Source organism: Mobula birostris, chromosome 8 (assembly GCF_030028105.1).
Source record: "Mobula birostris isolate sMobBir1 chromosome 8, sMobBir1.hap1, whole genome shotgun sequence".
Classification (NCBI taxonomy): Eukaryota; Metazoa; Chordata; class Chondrichthyes; order Myliobatiformes; family Myliobatidae; genus Mobula; species Mobula birostris.
The window spans coordinates 41,596,628-41,621,810 of record NC_092377.1 but is presented as its reverse complement, the minus strand read 5'-3'; the positions used below and the strand labels follow the sequence as shown (position 1 = coordinate 41,621,810).

Genomic DNA, 25,183 nt, shown 5'->3' with positions numbered 1-25,183 from the left:
CGTATCTTTCGCAAAATGCTCAATAACACTCAATTACACTTAGCTTATATTTGAGTACGCTTAAGTTTCATCGCTTCAAAATTGTACATTTGCTAATAGCTTATAAAGGATCGAATACATATCCTCGACTTTTGGAGCAACCATTACAGGAGTGAGGGCACGTCAGGTAAGTATAACAAATCCATAGGGTCATCAGCAGCGGCAATTGTTTTTGTTTTGGTTTGGTTTGTCTGCTACATTTAGTCAGCAAAAGCTTTTGACAGTTATACTAAATGATCATTGGCATTCAGATATGTCTGTGAAATTAGGAGCACCTACTTGCATGGAGCAGCTTGTGGCAAGTAACAACCTTTTGTTGGTTCATGCTGTGTGTTTGGGTTTGAAACACAGTTTTAAATGGTCAGCGCCGCCTGCCCAGTTGGGGACTAAAAACTGTATAGTGGTGTTTGCTTGAGTAGCTCGAATCCTGGTTCTGTTGAATGCTGAATTGAAATACTTCCACTGTTGACAGCTGAATTGAATTTGCTGTTGTTTTTTTCTGGTTTGTGTAGTTGGAAAACAACGTGAGTCAAGCTGGAAGCAATGACCTCGACATCAAGACTAAGAGAGAAATTAAACAAATGTGTCAGGTTGCTGGAGGAAATGAAAATATTTATAAAGCAACAGGACAGACTGTGTCTACGTATAAAGCTGAAGACAGCGCATCAAAAATGCATGCAGTATGTCCCATTGCTAGCAGAGACCATGCATCTGATACCTCATCAGCACATATTACAATGGAGGCTGATTTAGCTGAGTTATATGCAAGACAACAATTATTGAGGGATTGAAAGAAAAGATGGAACAGCTTCAAAGAAACCAGAAAGAACAGATGGAACAGCTTTGAAGAAACCAGGAAGAACAGATGGAACAGCTTTGAAGAAACCAGGAGCAGATAGAAGAACAAACTCGGAGAAAGATGGAGCAGGAGGAATTGCAGCCAAGGTGGCCAGAGTTAAAGTGCCAAGACTCGTGTACTGTGAGTGCTAAACGTGCTTCAGCAGGATAGTTCTATAGTGAGAGTTCCGATGTTGACATGGAACAGAGAAAATCCAGCATACTCGGTGTCAATGTGGATAGATTTGAGGAACAAATGTCTATGCGTCACGAGTTTGGACCCCAAGGGGTAGTTCAGGTGTTTACTCTCAAACTGCATCAAGGAGGCACTCTGAACCTATGCCATATCCAACAGCACAAGGTGTTTCTGAGGACATTGATTTACAGTTTGATGACATTTGTGTTTCAGATGATAAAAATCTAAATGCTGCGCTGGAGACCATAAGGACACGAAAGGAAATAACAAACATAGTGATTCAACAACAGTGCATTGTACCTCTGTTTAAAAGAGAGATTCAAATCTTTGATGGCGATCCATTGCAGTAACATTCATTTATGAGGGCTTTCAAGATTAGCATTGAAGGCAACACTGATAATTATGGTGACCGTCTCTATTTTCTTGAACCGTTCACTGGAGGTTACCCTCGAGAGCTTGTCAAATGATACTAGTGGACCAGCCCAGAGCAAGGATAAAGACCCAAGCTTTATTACAAGAACAAAATTGCTGCAGCCTACATGGAAAAGACTATTTCTTGGCCGCATATCCAATCAGAAGATGTGAAAGATTTTCCAGATTACAGTCCTTTGCTTAGAGGCTGTGCCATGGGACGTGTGCAGGACATGCGTGAGTTGGACATGCCTGCTAATACGAGGATTGTCATGGAATAAATTGCCCCATAAACTTAAGGAAAAATGGAAATCAGTGGCCTATAAACTGCAAGAAAGGAACAACCATATGGTTACTTTCACTGACAGTGTTGATTTAATTGAAAGGCAAGTAAAAATTGTTACACACCCAGCGTTTGGAAAAAAATACGATGCAACGTTGGCGGCAGTAAGCAAGGGTGTCAACAACAGGACATCACAAATTTATTCTCAAGCTAAAGGAAGCAGCTTTGCTACTACTGTAGCTACTGTGGAAAGTGAAGCTTCAACTGAGCCTGGAACTGATGAAAAGGGTGCACATTTGAAAAAAGCCATGAATGAAGCAAACACAGCAATGAGAAAGTTTTCACATCTTCTGATTTGATATGAGGCCAAGAAGGTGTCTTTTCTATGTTAGCTGCAGCAACTTTGTGCTCATCACCTGATGAAGGGTTTCATCCCGAAACGTCGACTGTACTCTTTTCCATAGATGCTGCCTGGCCTGCTGAGTTCCTCCAGCATTTTGCTTCACCCTCTACCTTGTTGGCATGTTAAGTACATTTCATGATCATACATAATCACATTTCCTTTTCTGGTTTCAGATGCGGATGGTGTTGACAACGTGGAGTTTGCAATGATTTGTCTTCAGATTTTATAACTGGCTTATTTATACTGCTTTTATTGAAGAAATTATTCATTCACTATGTTGAATTCCAAAGAAGCAAAGACTGTGAAGCGTAAAAGAACCGCTAGTTCATTTAAAGAAGAATGGCTTAATGAAACAGTAGAAACTGCTAGACCGAAAGCTCATGAGTTCAGGAACACGAAACTTTGAGAAATATTTATGTACAATACAGAAATTGGTGTTACCTGTGTGTATTGTCACAATGCAGAAGTTGCTGGAGAATTTGCAAGTGGGAAGAAATGGACTGATATTTGGAAACTTGACTTTTTAAAGTGTCATTTAGCAAGCAAATCACATATGGACAGTGTGCAAAAGTTCCGGTGAGAAAATCCTTCATTACTTGCTACAGCCTGCTACATGTGTTTTGTGATCAAACCCAGAGGAAATCAAAGTTCTTAGTGACAGTTACTTTGTTTCCTTTAAACAATGAACAACAAACTGGACTTGGTAGTTTATTATCCTTAGAATAGCTTCAGGTTTACTTCCACTTAAAAATTCAATGTGCACATGTTATTGATACTAGGCAAAAAATTGTGCAGCACAAGATTTTTGCACACACTGGCCATTACAAATTAGAGGGAACGTTGGCAGTGAGTACTGCCTTGGTACCTAATGGCCTTATTGGGGCTGTGATCATGAATGTAAACTTCCTATAATTCTAGCTCAGGTGAAGGCTAGGAAGAGTAACAAGAAAGTGGTTGCTTATGCTTTCCTAGATCAAGGAAGTACAGTAGTGTTCCGTACAGTGAGGTTCATGAACAAGCTCAACCTGACAGGAAAAGGGACATGCATTCTCTTATGCATAATTGACCACGAGAAGGTTGTGAGTAGCTACGTCATTTCAGGATTGGAAGTGGCCAGCTCAGATAGTGAAAGCTACTGTGAACTGCCTAACATCTATATGCAGGAAAGTATGCCTGTTGAAAAAGGGAATACTCCTTGTCAGAGAGATCTTCAGAAATGGTCTCACCTGAAGCATATTCATTTACTGGAAATTGAGTCAGAAATTGGGCTGCTGATAGTGATGAATATGCCTAGGGCATTATAGTCCTTGCAAGTAATACACAGTGTTAATGATGGATCCGATGTAATCAGAACAATGCTGGGTTCAACTGTAAATGGACCATTGAAAGGAAATCGTGGTGGTAGAGAGACGACGCTCAGCCAGAGCTGATAGTTAAAGGGCCTTCAATTTTGTACTTGGAAAAGCTTTGGCAGCAGAAATTCAGCAGAACTTCCTTAATGTAGTCAAGAACAACCTGGTTTGTCAGGAGAAGACTGCAATCTAGGATAGACTGCTAAACTGCTGACCAAAACAGGGTATTTGCATTAATGTTGACATTTCATATCTCCTGTGTCTTGGTAGCATGTAGCTGTAAATTTTCTAGCATAATAACTAGGGGGTGGAATGTAGGTACCATTTATCTGTTTTTTATCTACTTGGTACTCTGTGTTGCACTTTTACTGTGGTAACAAGTCACGTGACTGGGACATGGTAAAAGTGAAGGGAATAAGTTACGTCTTCATAGAATCATAGAAAAGTACAACACAGAAACAGGCCCTTTGGCCCTTCTACTCCATGCTAAGCCATTTAATCTAATTATTCCCATCAGCCTGCATCAGGATCATAGTTCTCTCTACCCCTATCTAAATTTCTCTTAAATGTTGAAATCAACTCTGTAACCACTATTTGCAGTGGCAGCTTGTTCCACACTCTCATGACCCTCTGAGTGAAGAAGTTACCCCTCATGTTCCCCTTAAACTTTTTACTTTTCACCCTTAACCCCTGACCTCTAGTAGTAGTCCCACCCAACCTCAGTTGAAAAAGCCTGCTTACATTTACCCTATCTATACCCCCCATAATTTTGTATACCTCTATCAAATCTCGTCTCAATCTTCAATGTTCCAAGGAATAAAGTCCTAACCTGTTCAATCTTTCCTTAAAACTCGTGTCTTCCAGACCCAGCAACATCCTTCTGAATTTTCTCTCGTCTCTTTCAACCATATTTATATCTTTCCAGCAGGTAGGTGACCAAAACTGCACACAATACTCAAAATTAAGCCCTTTCAATATCTTATACACCTTCAACATAACATCTCATCTTCTGTACTCAATTGTTTGATTTATGAAGGCCAATGTGCCAAAAGCTTTCTTTCAGTGAATTATGGACCCATATTCCCTGATCCCTTTGTTCTACCACACTTCTCAGTGCCTGCTGCTGTTTGTGTAAGACCTACCCTGGTTGGTCCTACCAAAGTGCAACACCTCGCACTTGTCTACATTAAAATTCCATCTGCCATTTTTCAGCCCATTTTTCCAGCTGGTCCAGATCCCGCTGCAAGCCATGATGGTCTTCATGCTTTGTTCATTGCAATTTGTAGATGTTGTATCTTTTGCTGAACACTCAATAATGCTCAACTACACTTAGCTTACAATAGGGTATGTTTAGATTTCATCGCTTCAAAATAATATACTTGCTAATTGCTAATAAAGGATCAAATACATATCCTCATCTTTTGCAGCAATTATTATAGGAGTGAGGGCACATCCTGCAAGTAAAACAAACCCATAGGGTCGCCGGCAACAGCAATTGTTTTGGTTTTGGTTTGATTGCACAGATATAATGATCCCATTATTTGTATTAATGATACTCTGCATTCTTCAAAATGTAAACAATGAAACATTACACATAAGGACTAATTAGTCTTCTTTCATTGCAGCAGTTTAATCAAGTTCCAGTTTGTTTAATTGTCACGCCAACACAGATATGTATACAGCTAAATAAAACTTTGTTCCTCTGGGGCCAAGGTGCAAAATACAGTACACACACAGAACACAGCACATATAGTTATGATCCAACACATAAAGTCACAAAATAATACTATCACAAGTCCCTGAGCGACATCGCCTGAAGATTGATGGTGCACGGGATGTTTTCCTAAAGCTCGATTTCTGCAAGAACAAGAACACAGCAGTTCCTCACCATGCGCTAGGTCAGCTGCAAATGAAGGTAATCCAACTTGTCTTCCAGGGAGCAAACACTGGAGAGGCAGCACCAATGGGAGAGCCAGCCTGCAGAGGCAAGCCCCCAACTCAGCACAGATTTCAGCACGCCCACCACACCTACGTTCTCTCCCACACCACCTCCAGTGTCGACAACAGGCAATGCTGTGGCATGAAGGCCTGGTCCATGCAACAACCCAAAGCCACACAGCTCCTTGGTCATTGGTCATGCCCCAATAAACTAATGAACTAGACTCACAGCATTTTATATTACCAATATCCAACAGGGTTTTGCAGTCACAAGAAAAATATTTAAGGCAAACATTTGCACCATTTGTTAGATGTGGAGAGGCACCGTGACTAAGCATGCTGCCATCTTACTGGAAGTCACTTGTATCTCCAAGTATATAATTGATGTTGGGGACTATCTTAGTCTTCCACAGATATGAAGAAATGTTTTGTAGTTCTTGAGCAATTTTTGTATAATCTCACGTAGAAAAACTCAAAAGATATCGGAAAGTGGAGAGTAAATTCATTACAAGTTGACCAGGAGTATAAATTCATTAAATATTCAAGTCAGTACATAATAAGGTATTAATCATTAAAATAAAACAATTAAAGATGAATGTACACAGGTTTGTGATATGGAATTGCAACTATATTCACAAACATCTACAAAGAGAAAATTCTGACAATTAATATGATAAATGGAACAATGTAAAATAGTACAGTTAAAAATGGCATATTTTGAGTTTGAATTAAGACCATAAGGTATAGCGGCAGAATTGGGCCATTTAGCCCATCGAGTCTGCTCTACCATTTCATCATGGCTGATCCAATTTTCCTCTCAGCCCCAATCTCCTGCCTTCTCCCTGTGTCCCTTCATAACCTGACCAACTAAAAATCTATCAACCTCTTCCTTAAATATACATAAAGACTTGGTCTCCACAGCTGTCTGTGGCAAAGAATTCTACAGATTCATCACTCTCTGGAAAAGAAATTCCTCCTCATCTCCATTCTAAAAGGACGCCCTTCTATTCTGTGTCCTCTGGTCTTAGACTCTGCCTCCATAGGAAGCATCCTCTCCATATCCACTCTATCAAGGCCTTTCACCATTCAATAGGTTTCAATGAGGTCATCCCTCATTCTTCTGAATTCTAATGAATAGAGGCCCAGAGCCTCAAACACTTTTCATATGACAAACCATTCAATTCTGGAATCATTTTTGTGAACCTCCTTTGAACCTTCTCCAACTTCAGCACATCATCTGTAAGATAAGGGGCCCAAAACAGTACACAATACTACATGTGAGGCCTCACCAGTGTCTTATAAAGTCCCAACATTACATCTTTGCTTTTATATTCTAGTCTACTTGAAATTTCTAACATTGAATTTGCCTTCATCACCACAGACTCAGCTTGCAAATTAATCTTTAGGGAATCCTGCACAAGGACTCCCAAATCCCTTTGCACCTCAGTTTTTTTTTGTACTTTCTCTTCATTTAGGAAATAGGTTACCCTTTCATTTCTTTTACCAAAGTGGATAACCATACACTTCCTGACACTGTATTCTATCTGCCACTTCTTTGCCCATTCTCCAATTCTAAGTCCTTTTGTAGCCTCTATACTTTGTCAAAACAACCTGCCCCTCCACCTATCTTCATATCATCTGCAAACTTTGCAACAAAGCCATCAATCTCATCATCTAAATCACTGACATATTATGTAAAAATAACCGGTCCCTGTAGAACACCACTGTCACTGGCAGCCAACCAGAAAAAAGCTCCCTCTATTTCCACTCTTTGCCTCCAGCCAATCAGTCATTGCTTTATCCATACTAAAATCTTTCCTGCAATACCATGGGCTTGAAGCTTGTTAAGCAGCCTCATGTGTGGCACCTTGTCAAAGATCTTTTGAAAATCCAAGTACACAACATCAACCAACTTTCCTTTGTCTATCCTGCTTGTTTTTTCTTCAAAGAATTCCATTTGTCAGACAAGATTTTCCCTTGGGGAAACCATGGTGACTATGGCCTATTTTAACATATGCCTCCAAGTACCCTGAAACCTCATCCTTAATAATTGACTCCAACATCTTCCCAACCACTGAGGTTACTGGCCTACAGTTACTTTCTCCTGCCTCTCTTCCTTCTTGAAGAGTGGCGTGACATTTGCAATTTTCCAGTCTTCCGGAACCATTCCAGAATCTAGTGATTCTTGAAAGATCATTACTAATGCCTCCACAATCTCTTCAGCCACCTTGTTCAGAATCCTGGGGTGTACACCATCTGTTCCAGGTGACTTATCTACCTTCAGTCCTTTCAGTTTCCCAAGAACCATCTCCCTAGTAATGGTAACTTCACACACTTCTTAAGGGAATTTCTTAACTAATCATGATATACCTGTAAGAAACAGACATAAAACTCTAAAATATGAAATAAATAAAAATTAAATATTAAATAGCCAATAGTATAAAAGGATAACAAAAGTTTATTCAGATAGATAAAGAGTAAAAGGGAGGTGAGAATGCATATTATGGCAACTAAAAAAGCCACCTGGAGAGAAAAGATGAAATATGAGGGTAAGCTAGCCAATAATATAAAAGAGGATAATAAGAGTTTTTTTTGCAGACACACCCTATAAAGAGTATACACAAGCATTTAAAAACAAGGATGTAATGCTGCGGCTTTATAAACCATTGGTCAGACCATAGTTGGGAATATTTTGAGCAGTTTTAGGCTCCTTATCTAAGAAAAGATGCACTGGCATTGGAGAGGGTCCGGAGAAAGTTCATGAGAATGATGCTGGGAATGAAAGTGTTAATGTAATTAGGAATGTTTGAAGGTTTGGGGCCTGTACTCGTTGGGGTTTAGAAAAATGAAGGGGGATCTCATTGAAACTTACCAAACATTGTAAGAGTGGATGTGGAGAGGATGTTTCCTTTAGTGTGGGAGTCTAGGACCAGAGGGATATCCATTTAAAACAGAGATGAAGAGGAATTTCTTTAGCAAGAGGGTAGTGAATCTGTGGAATTAATTGCGACAGATGGTTGTGGAGGTCAAGGTGTTGGGTACATTTAAAGTGGAGGTTGATAGGTTCTTGATTAGTCAGGGTGTCAAAGGTTACAGGGAGAAGGTAGAAAAAGGGGTTGAGAGAGGGATAATAAATCAGCTGTGATGGAATGGCGGCACAGACTCAGTGGGCTGACTGGCCCATGGCTGCTCCTATGTCTTATGGTCTTCTCACCACTGGGCTACAAACAGGACATTTTTGACTAATACAAGTGGGCACAATTTTAGGTGAGTGGAGGAATGGGCGGGGGAGGGGGGGGGGTTCACAGAGTGATAAGTGCATGGAACGCACTACCAAGGTGGTGGTAGAGGCAGATACATTAAGGATGCTTAAGAAGCACTCAGATAGGCACATGGATGATAGAAAAATAGAAGGCTATGTAGGAGGGAAAGGGTTGGATGATCTTAGAGTAGGCTACAAGGTCACTGCAACATTGTGGGTCACAGAGACTGAAATGTGCTATAATGATCCATGTTCTATCATTGACATTAGAAATTACAATGTAAAAACATTTTGTTAAACCCATCCTTAGTATAAACCCTTCCATTATACACTGTAAGAAACAAGTGAATGATAGAAATTCATCCATGAAAACATCTGGAGTGGTTGCTCTCAAGCTTTATTTTCATATTGGATCAATGTGGTTTTAAGTGAAAACAATTACAAGCTTTGCAGATGTAAAGTGAAAAGGCTTTGGCTTTGCTTCCTGTTTTGTACTGATGGAGACAGCGTCCGCTGATATCAATCCATTCCCATATGAATTTGAAACAAATATCTTAATTTGTCTTGAATATCTCATAGAGAACTGACACGCATCAGAATCAGATTGCTTACATCAAGTGCATTTTTGAAGTTTATTTATAACATTATTAGCTTCTATAAAACATTCTTTTGACTATTTTGTTTTCCTTCAGGATCTCCTACGCCATAAAATGCTGCAGCCTCAAATAATTGTGCTGACAATATAAATGATTATAGAAAATATGTAAATGTGGCCATCTAGTGGATGAAATATTAATCACAAGTTATGGAAGGCCAAGCAACGCACCCCACCAAATGCTCATCAGTCTCAGTCACTCGTGGAAGCATGCTTATTATATCACAAGCCCAATACACACACACCACAATCCTCATCAATCAAGAATCATACCCAATTTTCAATGTTCATATCTGTATCAGTGATGCTCCCAACCCCTTCTTACTCATGAGCGTTGAAATCCATCACCCAGGTACATTCTATGCCTTTGCTACTATTAGTACTTCATCCAACTGTTGATCAAAATGAAGGAGCTAAGGAAGGATTGCAGTTGGTAACCAGGAGGAAGTTGTGTTAGATTTGATGCCAATAACCCATGGAGTCTGAAGCCAATACAAAGAATTCCCAGTGTTCTTCCATCATGCCTACAGATACTATATCAACCAATCTGGTGGGTTTTTCCTGCTGGTTAGGATGTACTCAGGGGACTGTGATTCTGTGATATGACTCCCAATTGAGAATCCAGCTCTCAAATGTTTATGAGGATCTGTAAACTTACAAGACTGGGAGTGGCTGTTATGTTCAAATTTGGTACCTGGGTTGAAACTGTGTGGTCTGTTTGGTTCTACCTTTTCTCTTTTTCAACAACTATGTTGCAACTGAATGATTTGCCGGATCATTTCAGCAAACACTCTGCTTGTATGTAATCATATATAGGCCAGGCTAAGTTAGATAGAGCTGATTTTTTCTCTTGAAGGATATTATTGGCCCAGAAAGTTTCTCATAATAATCCAGTAATGCTGTGCATCCTTTTATCAACAAATAACTGGAATTAAATCTCACAGTATTTTAATAGAATTTGAACTCATGTCCCTGGACTGTTCATCCAGGCCTCTATGTAACTAGTCCATAACTTAGTTTCCACAAAAGCAAGTCCACTTAACATGTTTCTGAACCAATGCTTCTCTGAACCCCACATGAAAATTAATAGATCATAAATATACTGCAAAGCATCCTTCAAATAGGAAACACAAAATAACTTAGAATGTCCTATAAAGCACTACTACATGGAGAGAAAGTCAATAAACAGAATAGAAACACAGTTCCAGTATTTTCAAGAAATATTAGGTAAAATATGTCAAGGTCACACATTTATATAAAATGAAACCCTAAAATTTCCAATGTAAAAAGTGAAAGATAATCTGTGTAGAATATCATCATATTTTTAAAACTGGCATCACACATTTTGCTTTTTTTCCTTCAGATAGAAATATGATTTGCCAGAAATCATGTATAACATCACGTTATTATAGAAACAATACGAAAGCCATCTGACCATTTGCTCAAGGTAAAACTGCATGTTTTCTACAATTTATCAAGGATATATATTTCTTTTGTCTTTATCTGTAAAGCATGAAATCAGATTATTTATCTTACCTTCATCTGCAGATGCCTCACTGCTGTAGCCATCATATTCAGCTGAGAGGGGACTATACTTGAGTCTGGATTCCCACACATAACCCTTCTGATTGTGTCTGCTGTCTGATGCTGCACCAGAGACGATCTGTATTTTGGACAAAGCCTCGTGGTATTTGCCAAGCACCTCATCTTCACTGTCTGATGAGGTACCATGGTGTTCTCCATCACCATAGTTGTTATCTAGTTAACACAACAATGACAGTAAGCACCAGACACGAACCAGACACATCAGAATGATAAGGACAAATTGCCTTTTTATTATGATAAACTTCAACTTTTTTTGTCATTTATTCACTGCCTCAGCTATTATCCTATTCTTTGTCAAGTCTTTTAACAGATTGATCATTTTCTCTGAGAAAGATTTCAGATGCTAATGATAAACATATTAGTAGACTTGATTAAATACTAATGGAAATTACAAAGCACTCTGTAACTCATTTGTTATAAATTCAGCTGATGAGCAACAAAATCCCAGGTAAAGTGGCTGAAACCATGGCCATCACGTAATGATCTCTCCCCCTCATCATCTAATGCTGCTTCTCAAGACTAGGCTCCAGAAACATGTCACATAGTCTTCTATCTCTCTGTGAGCTCCCTCCAACCAACTGTACAGCCTTCTACATCATCCATCTACCTTTCTAAACTATGGTTACAATTAGATGAGCTGAAATTTTCTCCAAATGAAGATTCAGAGGACTGATATTCATCACTAACACGACTCCATACCCCTGACATTCTTTCCACCCCATTACTCATCCACTACTCAAATTCAAGCCACCTATTCATTGCGTTCTATATGTATCTATTTTAACACTTCACGTTTATTTCTTCTCCATGGCAAAGGTAGCTTATTTGCACATTCGTAATACTGCTTGTCTTTAGCTCAGTCTCATAATGCTGAAAATATAATTATGCCTTTGTCTCATCAGACTCAACTATTCCAATTCAAGCTTTGTGAATCTTTCATTAATGACACTTCATAAAGTTCAAGTGATTCAAAATATTTCTGCTTATATCGGCAACTTGCTTTAAATTTGAATTCTCACCTATGCATTGCCCTATGGACTGATGAACTGATATGCTAAACTCAAGAAATTCTGCAGATGATGGAAGTCTTGAGCAACGCATATACAATGCTGGAGGAACTCAGTAAGACAGACAACATCTATGGAGGGGACAAAACATTCTACATTTCAGGCTGAGACCCTCCATCAGAACTGGAAAGGAAAGAGGCAGAAGCCAGAATAAAAAGGTAGGGGAGGGGAAGGAGTATGTAAGCTGGCAGGTCACAAGTGAGACTAGCTGAAGGGGAAGGTGGGTAGGTGGAAAAGGGTGGATGAAATAAGAAGCTGGGAGGGGACAGGTGGAAGAAGGGCTGAAGATGAGGGGATCTAATAGGAGAGAGTGATGGACCATGGAAGAAACAGGAGGAGGGAAACATCTTCCTTCTCCCTTTTTCCATTAATTTCTCTCCTCTCCCACCTTCCCTCTATTTCCATTAGTTTCTCTCCTCTCCACCTTCTCCCTTTTTCCATTAATTTCTCCCCTCACTCAAAGGTTTCAAAGGTTCATTTAAGGAAGACAAATGTATATAATATACATCCTGAAATGTTTTCTCTTTGCAACCATGAATACGATTCCTTCTCTCTATTTCCATTCCCTATCGTGGTTCTCCTCTCACTCTTTCACTTCTCTTCACCTGCTCATCACCTCCCTCCGACTTCCCTTCTCCTTCCCTTTCTTACATTGTCCACTGTCCTCTTCTATCAGATTCCTTCTTCTTCTGCCCTTTACCTCTTCCACCCAGCTTCTTACTTCACTCCTCCTCCCTCACCTGCCCACCTTCCCCCCTCACCTATTCTCACTTTTTCCCCTCCCACCCTCTTATTCTGGCCTCTGCACCCCTACTTTACAGCCCTGATAATGGGTTTCTGACTGAAACAATGACTGTTTATCCTTCACTCTAGATGCTACCTGACTTGCTGAATTCCTCAGCACTTTTACGGTGTGAAACTAATATGACAACTCTGTTACTCTTTGCAAAGATCCTGCCTAACCTGCTGATTTTTATTCCCAGCATCTCCCATTTTTATTTCATTAATTTAACTTTCTGCACTTTCTTCTTGAAAGTGCACTTTCATGAGGCTTGAAAACTAACTGCTAAAATGCATATACCTTTACTTTCTTCTGTTCACTGCTTTTGACCTATTAAGAGTGAACTACCACTTAAATGGGCACTAAGCCACAGAATTTAACCCTGACAGCACTGGGCTAAAGGCAGAAAATCATATTCACTGTAAATGGTTATCAAAAAATTGCAAAACATAGCAATGATTTTATCATACTATGTGATAGCTATTGCAAGGTTTTTTGTAATTAATACATCCTCAGAATTGTATATTCTCAAGATTTTTATGTATACTCACTAGTTTTTGAAGTATAAACTGCTTTTTAATTATTTTTATTTTTTTTTTTGTTCATGCATACATGTTCCTCAGTGTTTATGATCATGAAAGAAGTTATATGGCTCCAATCACAAAGATACTGCCATTGACAGCTGTTGGAAATCATGGTGGGGGGGGGGGACAGAATAACTAATTGTTAAAATGCTTTTGTGAATACAACCAGCTGATGTGTTGAGATAGCCCCTATACTGTGCTGAGCCATGCCAAAATGACTCTGCAGGGGGAACAAGCAAGATGGAATCAGGACAGAGAGCCAGTGACTTTGAGATACCATAAAATTTGCCTCATTATGTAGTTCTTGGCTTTGATATTAATAATCTATTATTACAGTATATTTTAAGTCAAACATCACACGAAAAAAGGTGCTTTTGCTTGACAAAATCTTCTACCTCCTGTGAAGATGAAATAGAGCTTGTCATTTCTATTTGTAAGTGATAACTATGAATCAAAGAATATAAATTATAGTTTAATTGGAAAAAGAAAATTAGGGACTATGTGATACCCGTATTCAGTCATCTCTTTCTTTTCTATTAAATGCCATGAAAAGAAATAGTGAATTATAGTAATTAATGACAAATGACACTATCTTTATAGACTTAGAGCACTGAAATCATGCCATTGAGAATGACATTCAAGTTCTCTAAGTGCTTAAATTATTTGCAGTTGCAGATAAATTCAGAAAATTTACTCAAAAGTTTAAAGAAATATCTCAGAAAGAAATCTTTTAATAGTAAGACACCCAGTGAGGGGAAAAAAAATCAAAAATGATTAGGGAATCTGAGTAACAAAATATTTCCTGCTGACTTATTTGGATTTTGAAATAAATCATAAATATAGCAGTTGTTTATTGCAATTATGTTAACTACTATCTGTATCTGTTACTTATTATAATTACCTGCATACTTTGGTTCAAATTAATCTAATTGTATCCTTATTACCTTTTAAGAAATAGTGTTTACTTTTGAGTGTAGGTAAAAAGAGCAGTCACTTCTAGTTGAGATTCCTGTTATAACCAGTTTTTTCCTCTAATAATGTAAAACATGAAAAACACCTTGGGAAGGCTTTTACTAAACCTTTTGAAATACATCACAAAATGGTTCTAGCAGACAAAGGAACATGAAAACAATAAACTTCTCAGAATCAGAATCATGAAATTTGTTGTTCTGCAGTAGCAGTACAGCACAATACATAACAATTACTAAGTTACAAAGGAAAGAAAGCAAAATAGTGAGGTAGTGTTCATGGACCCAACTGTAGAAATTTTCAGAAATAGAAATAGAAAATGTCAGAAACATACAGAACCCTCAGCATCTGAAAAGACAATCATCAATGGGTTATTTTTGTGATATAGATATTTACCAAACCTACAATGAAAAACTAGATCTATTCTCTCCAAGAACATACTAAAGGAAGCTGAGAATCAGATACTAATTAATCATTACAAATACACTTCTTAGAAGGTGACAGTTTTCATAATGTAATTTTCTATCCAAATGACATTTCATTGAGTGTACAAAAAGATTATATAGAGACCTTTGAGGAAAATAGACAAGTTAAAAGTGGAATGTTGATGAGAAAACCACAGAAAAATGGAAGGGGAAATCTGAAACTGGCATTTAATGTTCAGATACTGGTGCTCCAAAAGAAAATTAAATATTATGCTTAAAATTTGTTTTGTGGACATTGAGAACAATCTTGAATGAAAGATCAAAATTAGAATGGCAGGGTAAACTGAGAAGTGAGGTACATGAAAATTCGACTCACGCTTGAAGGAAGATTAATGGAACCCACAAATTAACATTATGGCTATGACCTCTCCTGTCTTCCAACTCCATAGCATCAGAAATCCATGAGAAAAATGAGGAATTAAACTACCTAATTAAAACTATTGTATATAACATATCAGATATTAGTTGCGTATTAAAATACCTAAAGGCTAAGAAACATCTATCTTATTTCATTGAGTTGCAAAACCACCTACCATCTGTTAGCAAAGCTGATGAACATAAATATAGACAGGTACAAATAGCTGCCAATTTTGCTAGTCACCTGCTATAAATTAAAAATTCACACAGTACGAACAAATTCAACCAGTTGCTTGTAATTGTCACATTTTTTCTCTCTTAAATAATTTATATTGTTTGGTGTACTTTTTCCAATTTGATTTCAGCACCTTTTTATTTCCTAGACAAAGTTAATGTATTGCCACACAACATTTCAAATATACATAAAAGGCACATTACTGCTTATTACAAAATCAGTAACTATGTATTTGAAAAGCTTCCAAGATGTTGCATTATACTATCCTTTTCCTATAATTTCAGGCATCAGCTGAGAGGATGTGCCATTTGTAACAATGATGCAAAGAAAAAAATTACAACTGAAGTAGACACTGCTACAGTGCATGTTTCCTTGTCAGAGTTTGATGAAGTCAAATAGTGTCTTGGGAATTGATGTCTATGGTTTTTGTTCAGCCATATTGAAGTGATATGCATAATATTGTTAACAATGGAGGGAAATTTCAGAATCAGAATAGAATGCACAGCAATTACCATAGAGTGTTAGCTAGTACCAGCCACCATTACGAAAAATAGTTTGAATAAAATCTAAAGGATGATTATGTAGTCAAAAAATGATATATGTTAGATCTGGCATTTAACATTACATACTTGCCTTTGACATAACATAGGTACTGCAAAACCTGCAGAGCAATTATCAAGATACAGTACTTTAAATTACAAATCATCTGGAATTTTCAATATGTAATAGATATTGCATTAATTTAATAGACAAATTGGGTTGATTCAAACCCAGACTTTGATCTAAATTTACTGAAAAATACAGAGATCAGTGAATCCCATCAATAGAAAAATGAAAGCACTAGCAAATTACATCAAAGTTCCTATGTTACAGGTTTCACTTTTGCAACCTCAAAGCAGCATGCTGGTGAAACTTGCTATTGCTTTTTCACAGTTCTGACACCTGAGTATGATCCTCATCTGCATTGCTGTCTCTAATGTGGAGTTTGCATGCTCTCCCCCATTTGTATGTTTTCTATATGGCCTCTATAAAAGTATCCTTTAGTTCTAGGTAAATGTCAAAACAACTGAAGGGGAGTTGATGGATATGTAAGTGAGAATAAATTGCAGGGCTACAGAAAATAAAGAATTGGGACAGATTGGATTGCTCTGCTGGGAGCTCATGTGGACTTGATTGGCTGAATGGTTTCCTGTGTGGTATTCTGTAAAAGTTTTCTAACGTCAAGCATCAGTAATGTTCTAAAGCTGGCTGAAAAGCAAAATTATATTCTGACATTCAGCAAATGGAAAGCATCAGAGCTCAAATTTTAATAACTTTTAGAATAATTTATGTAGAACAAAATTAAATTAGCTACAAATACACAGAATAATAGTTTCTGCTTCAAGTTCATGAACTTTTAGAAAATTTTGCAAATATTTTAAATACAGTACAGCTATGTTATTACACACCTTGCAAAACAAATGGCTTTGGACTAACAAGCAGTATTGTCACATCTTGCGAGATAGAGGACTTGTGAGATAGAGGACTTTTTATTCCTGGATCATGGGAGCAATATTATTTCAGCCAAGTGTAATAAACTGTTGTTTGTGGAAGTCTCACTGATAAAAACAGTAAGGAGGAAGAAGCAATAGACTTTGGAAAAGAATTGGTACTCCTGCACTGGGATCCGTTGTACAAATTCAGATGTGAGATACAGTATGATATTTTAAGTGGGCAAAATGAGAAACCTGTTCAAATTGTTCGTGCTTGTACTGTGTTAGAGAATAGAGATTCCAAAGTTAGATACTGTATATAAGTTTCACTTATAACACATGCAGCTTAAGAAGTGAGTATTAATGTGGTTTCCTGATCACCATCTATATATCAAGGGAGTGATGTATAAGCAACTTTTAAGTAATTATTCTGAAGGAATTAGATCCACACATACAAAACTTGTTTTATTTCAACCTTCTGTGTTATAGAGAGATTTTTGACCAGTAAAATCACTTAAATTGCAGTTAAAAACTGAATTATATTTCTGTAAATAAAACATTTTAAGTGATTTTACAGCAAGAATACAGCATTAAGTTGAAGTTTGCAATTTGTCACTATCTCTACATTAATTGCCTCACTAGAGGCTACAAAACACACCCTGTGAGAAGTAGTGTACTAGTGAAGCAACATCTGGATCCCTCCATTTAAACCCTTAAGTATGTATACCAGAAAATGCTGCTAATTTCAGAGTAATAGCAAGAACAGTAACAGTTTTGCCACTGATTCAAGTACAAAGTCTAAGCTCTGATGAATATTTAATATAGCACCTTCACATGAAATTAATAAAAACATACAAACTAAGGGGTGCAACTAAAATTCTCTTATCTGGATAGCTGTTAGTGCTGATTATACTGTGGAATAATTTCTATACCATTTTTAAGTTCATTGATATATGTTAACAAGTAACCTTACATTATTCCAACCACTTTTATAGTATATTATACAATAACAATATGAAACTTCATGCATAACTTTTCAAAGAAACTGTGTAAGGTGTCAAGAGTTACAGAGACAGATGTGGAAAGAATATCATTATTGAAGTTATTCCTAAAGAACAGAAAAAAAGTGAAGTACAGAATGTCTTTCACACAAGGTCAGAAAAAGATATGCTTCCATAGTTCAAATTATTTTTCGAAGAACCTTCCAGAATTTTTAAATAGTTCTGCTGAGAGAGCATAGTACATCAGGCTGAAGTTCTATTGAAGCTTAAGTTGGAAAAATGCACCTCACCTTTGTCAGATGTTTTCTCATCTTTCTTTTGTTTCTTGATCTTTTTATATTTTTCTGATATTATAGTATGGACTCCTTTTCTATTAAGCTCCTTTTCTGCTTGCAAATCTTTTTTTAGAACTGTGCAATTTTTATTTCCATTTGAAAGACTCTCTTTGTGCTTTCTATTGTCTTTTTCTGACAGATCCATTCTATCAATGACCAATTTCCTTGGAGCTTCTGAAAGCTGGCTGCTTGGTTTTTCCTTTTCATTGTCTTTTGTTTGTTCTTCCACATTCAGCCCTGCAGTACTTCCATCAGATTGTTTGCAAACACCAATATTAGTTAGTGATGACTTCCTTTTGCCCTTTCCATGTACTTGATCTTTCTGTTTATCCATAGGGTCATTGATGTGCACTTTACAATCAGAGGCTTTAACTTTAGATTTGCTGGAATTGGCAGAACTATTTTTTTTGTCACTTATAGGTTGATCTTCAAAATCATTGCTGACCTTCAAATCTGCTCTTGTTGACATGCAACTTAATGTTTTAGTCTTTCCCTCAACTGTTTGAGATTCAGTTGTCTGTGCAGCACTATTGCAGTCAGGAATGTTGCAAGTATCTTTCTTGACAATTGATCCTTTTCTGCTTCCATAATTATTTTCCCTTTGATTGAGACTCTTTTTAACTGCACTGTTTAAGTTTTCTGATTCCACAAGGTCAGTTTTTGATTTTTTGTGTTGGTGTATAATCTTCTGTCCCAAAGCAGAATCTGAAGTATCTCTGTTTTGTGGAGAGGCAATGCTTTCCACTGGTACACAAACGAATGCATTGGAATCTGTTTTATTAGCAAATTCATCACCTTTTAAACTATTAACTGAAGACTGGTGTAGTAACTGCCTTTGTCTTTTTTCATTTTTAATTTCTGATACCACAAGCTTTGCACTGTCTTGCAACTCTCCTGAATTAACACTTAGTTCACACTTTGTTGTATCTTTCCATGTGTCTACATTTTCATCAGCAGATAGCTTCTTATCTTTGACTTCTGAGCCACTCCTTGAAGATGCTGTATCATCACACACTTCAGAAGATTCTTCCTCTGTTCGCAAGCTATTTAGTATGTGTGTAACCTGCTCTGTGACTGAGTCAGCTACACTGTACCCAGCTTGCCCAACTGCATCACTCAGGTCCTCTACAACACTACTAAGTTGCTCAACTAAAGAGGATACTGATGGCAGGCTTTGTTGAAAACTCTTGAAAAACGACATTTATTCCCGCAGTCTTTCTAACCCCAGTAAAGCAAAACCCCATTCAGATGCATTGTGCATTTGGTTAATGGTGCCAAATTGGTCATCCTTTTCAGCTTAACTCTGTTAGTAAATAAATGCAAAGTGTTTAATTATGATAAGTAAATCCAATAAATATATGTGCAACTTTTCAACAATGAGCCTAAATTCGTCATATCCTAAATTTATCTGTGACCTATAAAAATAATCTAGAAAACGTATCTTATAGTGTCTCTTGCACCTTAGTATCAACTGTAGAGTAATATTTTTTCTTTGTAACATGGCCAGGGAAGTTTTCTTGCCAGATTAATAAATGGGAAAAACACAAATGAATAGCCCATTATTTTATATCAACTGATTCACCAATGGTAAATCAAATATGGAATTATATAAATACTATCCCTCTCCCTAGTCATTGAGATTTGTTGCACATTTGGGAATCTATAGAACAAAATTTCTCAAGTATTTGTTTCCTATATTTCCATGAAAATCATGCAAAATGTGGGAACCTACAAGGAAAAACAGAAAAATTAATGTTGATTTCTAAAGTATAAGGTTCTATGGAGACCATGAGGACCTACATGTCCATTTCTTCTGTGATGAAGTCAAAATCATCCTGAAAAAATCCAAGAATTGAACTATAATGGAACCGAATAAAGATGATCTTGGCATTGCCAATGCTTTTCTGAAAGACATTCATGAAAATTTAATTCAAAGAAATTAGAGGAATAATTTACTACCATCAACATAGTTGAAATATTGAATTGAATAAAACAAATTATTTTGCACATTTATTTTTTGCTACCAAAGTGAACTACTTTTTACTTTAAGAAAGATTAAAAGGGTTAAGACAGAAAATAAAACACTTACGGCTGTTGTCTGATAAATCTTTGTTGGCCCTGTATTCTGCATCAAGGCATGGAAATTCTCCTATATTCTCAAAGCACAGCCTTTTGTTGATATATAGAAAAAGGAGGATCATGAGTATAATAATCACCCCGACAGCAGAAAGGAAGCCAACCGCCTCGGGAGATACTGAAAAACAATGAAAGGCATTAAAATAATATCTATGTGACCTCATAGGCATCACAACTACATGTATATTTATATAGATAGCAACTGTCATAAGATATGATCAGTCAATCTTGGCTGAGTGCTAGCAGCGTAGGAACCATTGCTGTGTCCCTAATTGATAACTATTTTGATGATTTGGATGAATGTTCAGGTGGCAATGATTAACAAGTTTACAGCTGACCCCAAAAACTGGTGATAGTGTGGACAAAGATTAAAACAGGATATTGATCAACTGGGAAAGTAGACAAAGGAATGGCAAATTGAATTTAACTCAAACAAGAGTGAAATGGTAAACTTCGTGAAGTTAAACTAGGCAGATGTACACAGTCAATGGGATTGCTGCATCTTTGTTGATGAGAGACAATAGACAATAGACAATAGGTACAGGAGTAGGCCATTCAGCCCTTTCAGCCATTACTGTGATCATGGCTGATCATCCACAATCAGTATCCAGTTCCTGCCTTATCCCCATAACCTTTGATTCCGCTATCTTTAAGAGCTCTGTCTATCTCTTTCTTGAAAGCCTCCAGACACTTGGCCTCCACAGCCTTCTGGGGCAGAGCATTCCATATATCCACCACTCTCTGGGTGAAAAAGTTTTTCCTCAACTCCGTTCTAAATGGCCTACCCCTTATTCTTAAACTGTGGCCTCTGGTTCTGGACTCACCCATCAGTGGGAACATGCTGCCTCCAGCGTGTCCAATCCCTTAATAATCTTATATGTTTCAATAAGATCCCCTCTCAACCTTCTAAATTCCAGAGTATACAAGCCCAGTCGCTCCAATCTTTCAACATATGACAGTCCCACCATCCCAGGAATTAACCCTGTGAACCTACGCTGCACTCCTTCAATAGCAAGAATGTCCTTCCTCAAATTTGGAGACCAAAACTGCGCACAGAACTCCAGGTGTGGTCTCACCAGGGCCCTGTATAGCTGCAGAAGGACCTCTTGGCTCTTACACTCAATTCCCCTTGTTATGAAGGCCAGCATGCCATTAGCTTTCTTCACTGCCTCCTGTACTTGCATGCTTGATTTCAGTGACTGATGTACAAGAACACCTAGATTTCGTTGTACTTCCCCTTTTCCTAATGACTCCATTTAGATAATAATCTGCCTTCCTGTTCGTACCACCAAAGTGGATAACCTCACATTTATCCACATTAAACTGCATCTGCCAGTCATCTGCCCACTCACCCAGCCTGTCCAATCACCCTGCATTCTCATAACATCCTCCACACATTTCACACTGCCACCCAGCTTTGTGTCATCAGTAAATTTGCTAATGTTACTTTTAATTCCCTCATCTAAATCATTAATATATATTGTAAACAGCTGCGGTCCCAGCACTGAACCCTGCGGTACCCCACTGGTCACCGCCTGCCATTCCGAAAGGGACCCGTTAATCACTACTCTTTGTTTTCTGTCAGCCAGCCAATTTTCAATCCATGTCAGTACTCTGCCCCCAATACCATGTACCCTAATTTTGCCCGCTAATCTTCTATGTGGGACTTTATCAAAGGCTTTCTGAAAGTCCAGGTACACTAGCTCTCCCTTGTCCATTTTCATAGTTACATCCTCAAAAAATTCCAGATTAGTCAAGCACGATTTCCCCTTCGTAAATCCATGCTGACTCGGACCAATCCTGTTTCTGCTATCCAGATGTGTCGTAATTTCATCTTTTATAATTGACTCCAGCATCTTTCCCACCACCGACGTCAGGCTAACCAGTCTATAATTCCCTGGTTTCTCTCTTCCTCCCTTCTTGAAGAGAGGGACAACATTAGCCACCCTCCAATCCACAGAAACTGATCCTGCATCTATAGAACATTGGAAAATAATTACCAATGCGTACACGATTTCTAAAGCCACCTCCTTAAGTACCCTGGGATGCAGACCATCAGGCCCCCGGGGACTTATCAGCCTTCAGACCCAACAGTCTATCCAACACCATTTCCTGCCTAACATAAATTTCCTTCAGTTCATCCATTACCCTAGGTCCTTTGGCCACTATTATACCTGGGAGATTGTTTGTGTCTTACCTAGTGAAGACAGATCCAAAGTACCTGTTCAACTCATCTGCCATTTCCTTGTTCTCCATAATAAATTCACCTGTTTCTGTCTTCAAGGGCCCAATTTTGGTCTTAACTATTTTTTTCCTTTTCACATACCTAAAGAAGCTTTTACTATCCTCCTTTATATTCTTGGCTGGTTTACCTTCGCACCTCATTTTTTCTCCGTGTATTGCCTTTTTAGTTACCTTCTGTTGCTCTTTAAAAGTTTCCCAATCCTCTGAGAGGTGTTATAGAGCAGAGAGATCTAGCAATACAAGCACATAGTTCCTTGAAGGTGGCAACACAGGTAGACAAGGGCTGAAGAAGGCATAGAATATACTTGCCTTTATCAGCCATGGCATAAGTACAAGACTTGGGACATTGTGTCACACTTGTACAAAATTTTATTTAAACTGTATTCAGAGAATTTTGTGCAAATCTGGTTGTCATGCTCCAGGAAGGATGTGATTAAGCTAAAGAGGGTGCAGAAAATATTCATAAAGATGTTGCCTGGACTAAAGGGCTTGATTCCAGGAATGAAAGGGATAATGTATGTGGAGTACTTGCTAGAGTATAGAAGAATGAGGGAGGATCTCATCGAAGTATGCAAGGGCCGACTTAGTGAATGTGGAGACAGTTTTTCCTGTAGTGGGGAGTCTAGGATGAGAGAGCAAAGCCACAGAATAGGGCAAAGCCCCTTTAGAACAGAGATCAGAGTAGTAAATCTGTGGAATTCATTGCCACAGATGACTGTGGAGGCCAAATTATTGAGTATATTTAAAGCGGAGGTTATAGGTTCTTGATTAGTAAAGACTTTAAAGGTTCTGGGGAGAAGGCAGGAGAATGGAGTTGGGAGGGATAATATATCAGCCATGGTGAAATGGCTGAGTAGACTCGATGGGCTGAATGACCTAATTCTGCCCCTGTGTCTTATGGTTATTAAGAGAAATTGGATAAGCTAAGATTGACTGTTCTCTGGAGCTTAGCAGACTGAGGGTTAAATTTATAAAGATGTGTAAAATTATCAGAGGCATAAATAGGATAGATCATCATGGCCTGTTTCTCAAAGGAGTTTAAAAACTGGGGGGGGCATAGGTTTAAGGTGAGAGGGGAAACATTAAAGGGGATCTTGGGCAGTTTTCTCACTCGAAGTGTCAATGGCATATGGAATGAGCTGTCAAAGGTGATAGAGACAGGCTCAATCATGTATTAGACATTTCAAAGTTCAAGGTAAATTTATTGTCAAAGTACATATATGTCACCACATACAACCCTGAGATTCACTTTCCTGCAGCACACTCAGCAAATCTATAAAATAGTAACTATAACAACCAAAGTGCAGGAGACAACAAACTGTGCAAATGCAAATATATATAAATATTTGGTTATATATTTGGATAGTTATATGGATACGAAAGGTTCAGAAGGATATGCAAGCAAATGTAAGAAAATGAGATTAGCTTAGATCGTACCATGATGAGCCAATATGAACAAATTGGGACCAAGGACCTGCTTCCATCCTGTCTAACTAAGCCAAGAAGTGCCAGATGAAGCTCAATCCAGAAAAGTGTGAAGTGATACAATTTGGAAGGTCAAACTTGAAGGTAGAGTTAAGGATGGCAGGATTCTTAGCAGTGTGGAAAAAGAGAGGAGGATCTGGGGTCCATGTCCATACGTCACTTAAAGTTGCCACACAAGTTGATAGGGTGGTTAAGAAGGCTGATGTTGTGTTGGAGGATAGAGTTCAAGAGATGTAAGGTAAAGCTGTAGCTCTATAAAATTCTGGTTAGACCCCACTTGGGGGAATTGTATTTGGGTCTAGTTACCTTGTGGAAGGAAGCAACACACATCAAAGTTGCTGGTGAACGCAGCAGGCCAGGCAGCATCTCTAGGAAGAGGTACAGTTGACATTTCGGGCCGAGACCCTTCGTCAGGACTAACTGAAGGAAGAGGTAGTAAGAGATTTGAAAGTGGGAGGGGGAGATCCAAAATGACAGGAGAAGACAGGAGGGGGAGGGATGGAGCCAAGAGCTGGACAGGTGATTGGCAAAAGGGATATGAGAGGATCATGGGACAGGAGGCCCAGGGAGAAGGAAAGGGGGGGGGGGGGGAAAGCCCAGAGGATGGGCAAGGGGTATAGTCAGAGGGACAGAGAGAGAAAAAGGAGAGTGAGAGAAAGAATGTGTGTATATAAATAATGGATGGGGTACAAGGGGGAGGTGGGGCATTAGCGGAATGCTGCCTGACCTGCTGCGTTCACCAGCAACTTTGATGTGTATTGCTTGAATTTCCAGCATCTGCAGAATTCCTCATGTTTGTGGAAGGATGCAAAAGCTTTAGAGAGGCACAAAGGAGATTTACCAGAATGCTACCACGATTAAAGAGAATGTCTTATGAGGAAAGGCTGAGCAAGTTAGGGTTTTTCACAGATATCACAGATATCCCAGTATAGATCCCTGCAGAACACCATGGGTCATAAACTTCCAGCCAGAATTACTCTAATTGACCACAACCCTCTGTCTTCTATGGGCAAAGTAATTTTAAATCCAAACAGCCAATTCACTGTGGATC

General features: G+C 38.3%; 1 protein-coding gene across 2 annotated transcripts in view; it reads right to left on the bottom strand.

Annotated features, from left to right (window-relative positions):
• LOC140202181 (synaptotagmin-14-like) overlaps positions 1 to 20,483 on the bottom strand; it is an 83,663-nt gene extending 63,180 nt beyond the window's left edge. The window contains exons 1-2 of one of the 2 annotated variants that reach the window (XM_072267054.1): positions 20,357 to 20,483; positions 10,913 to 11,134 (exon numbers count right to left, since the gene is read on the bottom strand). In XM_072267054.1, the coding sequence (XP_072123155.1) occupies positions 10,913 to 11,134; positions 20,357 to 20,468 (334 nt within the window). In that variant the 5' untranslated portion in view covers positions 20,469 to 20,483. The remainder of the gene's footprint in view (positions 1 to 10,912; positions 11,135 to 20,356) is intronic. The other variant, XM_072267053.1, reaches the window with a different exon arrangement.
• Between the last annotated feature and the right edge of the window lie 4,700 nt (positions 20,484 to 25,183).